Source organism: Quercus lobata, chromosome 6 (assembly GCF_001633185.2).
Source record: "Quercus lobata isolate SW786 chromosome 6, ValleyOak3.0 Primary Assembly, whole genome shotgun sequence".
In the NCBI taxonomy this organism is placed as follows: Eukaryota; Viridiplantae; Streptophyta; class Magnoliopsida; order Fagales; family Fagaceae; genus Quercus; species Quercus lobata.
This window is the reverse complement of record NC_044909.1, coordinates 26,926,236-26,931,619: the sequence shown is the minus strand read 5'-3', so window position 1 is coordinate 26,931,619 and position 5,384 is coordinate 26,926,236. Positions and strand designations below refer to the sequence as shown.

Below are 5,384 nucleotides of genomic sequence, written 5' to 3'. Positions count from 1 at the left end.
ATTATGTAATAAAATATGAAAAATGTTATATAGTGTTTTTAGGGTATTATTAGTTAACAATCTATTTTAGAAAAATTTTAAAATCAACTTTTTAAAAAATAAAAAAAATTTGTCAAAATATTAATTATTATTATTTTTTTAATAAAATTTTTTAACTGTATCGTTAGCTAATCTTTAACCTAAGTCATAAAATATGGTAAAAAAAAAAAATCTGACACACAATAATTTCTTTTCTTTTCTTTTTTTTGTACTTTTTAGTTTCCCAAAAAAGTAACGGACGTTTGCTCCCTACTTTGCACAAATCCAAACCCAGTTCTCGTCATCCAACGGACGCCACTCAATCGATCATTAAATCATTACCCACAAAGTTAATTTTGTATTCTTTCCCATTCACCTTATCGCACGGCATCATTAGCGCAATCTCACCCTATGCCTATACACTTCTCAGCTATCAGAAAATCATAACATATTTTTTGGCCAAGTGAATGAGAGTTAATTGATCTGAATTGATTTCCCTGGAAAATCCCTTCAAGAGGAGAGAGAGCATATGGAGAAATCAGTGACCGGAAAATGCTCTCATCAACTCTGGTTAGTCATCCTAATTCTCTCTGTTCTATGCCTTATATTGTTCAGTTTCGATTATTCAATTATGATGGGTGCCAACAATGAGGTACCCTTTTCAGTCAAACAACTAAACCCACTTACTATTGTCGACAACCAAACCAATTCTGCCACCAATCAGTCTTTCACCGACCAAAGTTTAGGAACATACAGTGATATAGATCCCTGCTCGGGGAGATACATATATGTACATGATCTTCCTAGCCGATTCAACCATGACTTGCTCAAGAATTGTCGGTCACTTACCAGAGGAACCAACTCTAATATGTGTCCCTACATGGCAAACTTAGGTATTGGTCCAGAGATTGAGAATTCCCAAGGGGTATTATCAAGCAAGAATTGGTTTTCCACAAACCAATTCTTGTTAGAAGTCATTTTCCACAATAAGATGAAGAGGTACGAGTGCTTGACCAATGATTCATCACTAGCTTCTGCGATATTTGTACCATTCTATGCTGGTCTTGATATTAGTCAATACCTTTGGAATCCAAACATATCGGTGAGAGACTCTTCTGGGAAAGACCTTCTCAAGTGGCTAACAGAAAGACCTGAGTGGAAGAGGATGTGGGGCAGAGACCATTTCTTTGTTGCAGGGAGGATTTCATGGGACTTCAGAAGAAAAACAGACGAATCTTCAGACTGGGGTACCAAGCTTAGGTTTTTGCCTGAATCCAAGAACATGACAATGTTGTCAGTTGAAGCAAGCTCTTGGAACAATGATTATGCAATACCATACCCAACAAATTTCCATCCTTTAAAAGACAGTGATGTGTTGGAGTGGCAAAGGCGTGTGAGAAGCCAAAACCGGAGTTATTTGTTTACTTTTGCAGGTGCACCACGTCCTGATCTCAAAAATTCTATTCGGGGTGTGGCTATTGAACAATGTAGAGCTGCAAGAGCTTGCAAATTTATAGATTGTAATGTTACTAATGGGAACAAATGTGATGATCCGGTTAGTGTTATAAGGGTGTTTAAGAGCTCGGTTTTTTGCTTGCAGCCTCCAGGGGATTCCTACACTAGGCGATCAATTTTTGACTCTATTTTGGCAGGTTGTATTCCGGTGTTCTTTCATCCGGGTACTGCTTACGCACAATATTTATGGCATTTACCAAGGAATGGTACCAAGTATTCTGTGTATATACCAGTGAAGGATGTGAAACTTTGGAAAGGCAATGTGGAGGAGATATTGCTTGGGATTTCGAAGGATAAAGAATTAGCCATGAGAGAGGAGGTTATAGGGCTTATTCCAAGGATAGTATATGCAAATCCCAGGTCTAAATTAGAGATTTTTGGGGATGCATTTGATGTAACGGTGGATGGAGTTCTTGAGAGAGTAGAGAGTCTTAGGAGATTAATTAGGGAGGGGAGGGATCCTAGTGTTGGTTTTGCAGATGGGGATGATTATAAGTATACTTTTTCTCAGTGGGAGAGATTTGAATAGGATCCTCCATTATGAGGTAACCTTGTAGTAGCAACTGTAAGAGAAAAAAAATTCAATGAGAACAGAGAAAATCTTATATTTACAATTATATCATTCAATGCAGTTATTCCTTCACTTCAGCTAGCTTTCTGTTTTTTCATATTTTTATTTTTGCTGAATTTCGCACAAGCTAAAAAACACAAGGTAATTCTATAGTATCCCGTACCCATTAGTAGGTAACTCACCATATCAGATTATTAAAATATCACATTTAATGGTTCTATCATCACATTGTACAGTTTTAATATTATATGTGACAGTTCTTTTGTCACATTCGATAGTTTCTTTATTTTTTATCATATTTAACAGTTTCATTCTCACATTGTGTAGTTCTAACGTCACATGTAACAATTCTTTTATCACATTCGGTGGTTCTCTTATTTTTTTTTAATCACATTTGACAGTTCTATCCTCACATTGTGCAGTTCCAACATCACATTTGACAGTACTTTTGTCACATTTGGTGCTTTTTTTTTTTTTTTTTTTTTTTTTTTTTCTCACATTTGGCAGTTTCTTTCTCACATTATGCAATTTTAACATCACATGTAACAGTTTTTTTTATCACATTTGATAGTTTCTTTATTTTTTCTCGCATTTGATGATTCCATCCTCATATTGTGCAATTCTAACATTACATTTGATAGTACTTTTTTTCACATTTGGTGGTTTTTTTTTTCCTCATATTTGATGGTTCTATCCTCACATTGTGCAGTACCAACATCACATGTGATTGAATTTTTGTCACATTCGGTGATTCCTTTATTTTTTGCTCACATTTGATGGTTTCATTGTCACATTAGGCAGTGAGAACATCACATTTGACCATACTTTTGTCACATACAACAGTACCTTATTTGTTTCTCACATTTGATAGTTCCATTATTACATTGGGTTGTATCAACATTACTTTTGACCGTACTTTTGTCACATTCATTGGTACCCTATTTTTTTTTCTCACATTTGACCGTTCGTCATACTAGGCAATACAAATATCACATTTGACTATATTTTTACATTTGGGTCTATCACTAAAGTCACTTTTTTACTTACTAATAATTGCTCATCACAATAACAATTTTTGAAAAAATTTGTAGCTCTAGCAAATACCGCTGAAACCCTCAACAATTTCTAGAATACTCTTATAACCTAAAAAATGACCGAAATAACCACGAAACTTAAAAAATGACCAAAATACCCTTAGAACAAGAAAATGACCATAATGCCCCTGATACCTAAAGAATGTCTGAAATATCCTTAGTATCTCAAAAATGACCAAAATGACCCCGAAATCTAAAAATGACCAAAATACTCTTGAAACATAAAAAATGACCAAAATACCCTGATTCCCTCTAAAATTACCGGAATACCCTTAAGAGCATTCTCATTAGCTCTCTCATAAAAAATACCATTTTGACACACCAAAAACCTATTTTATCATTTTAGCACATCATTTTACAACATACCATTTATCAGATGTTCTATACTATAATTCTATACATTAAAATAATATTTACTACACATTAAAATAATATATTAAAATAATAGTGACAGACATCTGATAAGAGGAGAGAGAAAAAACAAATTAAATAAGCCAAATAGTGTTTTGGCATGGCTGTCTGTACCGTCTCATATTTGAGACGGTACTGTAGCTATGTCTCAAATTTTTTGAGATTTGGAAGAGCTGATGAGAGATAGTTTTTGGTGTTTGGTGTGCCAAATGCCAAATATTTGGCATTTGGCACACCTGATGAGAGTGCTCTAAAACCTAAAAAATTATCAAAATACCCTTAGAACCTAAGAAATTATTGCAATACCATTAAAACCTAAAAAATGATCAAAGATTCATAGACACTAAAAAATGACTATAATGCTCCTGAAACATAAAAATGACCAAAATACCCTTAAAACTAAAAAGAAAAAAGAAAAGGAAAGAGAGACCACAAATACCCCCCCCCCCCCCCCACAAAAAAAAACTCTCTAAAATTACAAGAATAAGTTATATTTTTTGTATACTTATTGAAATTTAAAAGATGATAAGTTATCTAAAAAAAACTATCTAGCATGTATGGTTTTCAATAAGTTTGGTATGAGCTCATAATTTCAAAATAATATTATGTAAAAGTTCAATGTTACATTGATGGTTTCCCTTTCTTCTTCTTCTTCTTCCTTTTTTATTTTTTTATTTTTTTATTTTTTTTAAGGCTAAATGAAATTACTAAGTTAGTTAGCTTTAAATGAAACTTCAATACTAAACATTTCAATTAATTAAAAATTATCTTTTGTTAACACTACTAATATATTTTTAAAAAAACTAATAAAAGTTAGATTATTTACTTCTACTCATTTTTATTTTTATTTTTTTCACCCTCTTACTTCTGCTAACTCCATCAGCAACTTTTGACACCCCCAAATTTAATGTAATGAAAGAAATTTTTTTTGAAGCCAACATTAAATCCCATGTTCACAACCACTGAATTTGCCAATTTGAACTCTAATCAAACCTTCACAAAATGAAATTTCAATGTTCAAATAGATACCTGTTTGTTAAGCACTAAGATTATACCATCAAAAAAAAAAAAAAAATTGATGGGAACAAAAAATTTTCACGAGTGATGGTTTCAATGGCACTTCTTTTGCATCCATATCATCTTATAAAACCAGATCAAATAATTTTGCATGTTCAGATGTAGGATTGTTTTGCCATTTAACATGATTTTCAAAACAATTTTGTTAGTTGGCATGTTTTTGAAACATATTTGTAAACTAGCATTTCATGTTTCAAAGACTCGAGTACAGGATTGAGTTCTAGTGATTCATATATATATATATATATATATATATATATTTATTTATTTATTTATTTATTATCCTTGTTGAACTCTAGTTTTATAGGCTCAAAAAAAGAGGTGCTAAAAAGCCAAGATTTTAGGTCTACAACATACGAAATAGTAAGACTCCGAGGGAGATAATTGTAAGGTTGAATTTATTCAACCATGTATTAGCTTTATTCCGTGCTAAATTTGTTTGTAATTCAGCAATTAGAAACCATGTATTTAGGTGGGAATAATGTAAGGGTTGTGTGTGAGAGAGTATGAAGAATTGATCAAATGTGTGCATTCAAGAGTATTCTCACGACTGGAACTCGCTACTAACTCACGAATGGTGACTCGTCAGAAGTTTCACACTTGTGAAGCATGCAGGAAGTTGAAGGATCAGTACAGCTGGATAACTACAAGACAAAAAGAACAATCTAACCATTCTGTTAGTTGGAGATTGGAACTCG

The 5,384-nt window shown here is 32.8% G+C and overlaps 1 protein-coding gene across 1 annotated transcript; it reads left to right on the top strand.

Moving 5' to 3' along the window:
• Nucleotides 1–334: 334 nt before the first annotated feature.
• LOC115993548 (probable xyloglucan galactosyltransferase GT14) lies at nucleotides 335–2,185 on the top strand. Its single transcript, XM_031117487.1, has 2 exons — nucleotides 335–588; nucleotides 743–2,185. Exons 1-2 carry the CDS (start codon nucleotides 571–573, stop codon nucleotides 2,060–2,062), a joined length of 1,338 nt encoding a protein of 445 aa, XP_030973347.1. The 5' UTR covers nucleotides 335–570; the 3' UTR covers nucleotides 2,063–2,185.
• The last annotated feature ends 3,199 nt before the right edge of the window (nucleotides 2,186–5,384 follow it).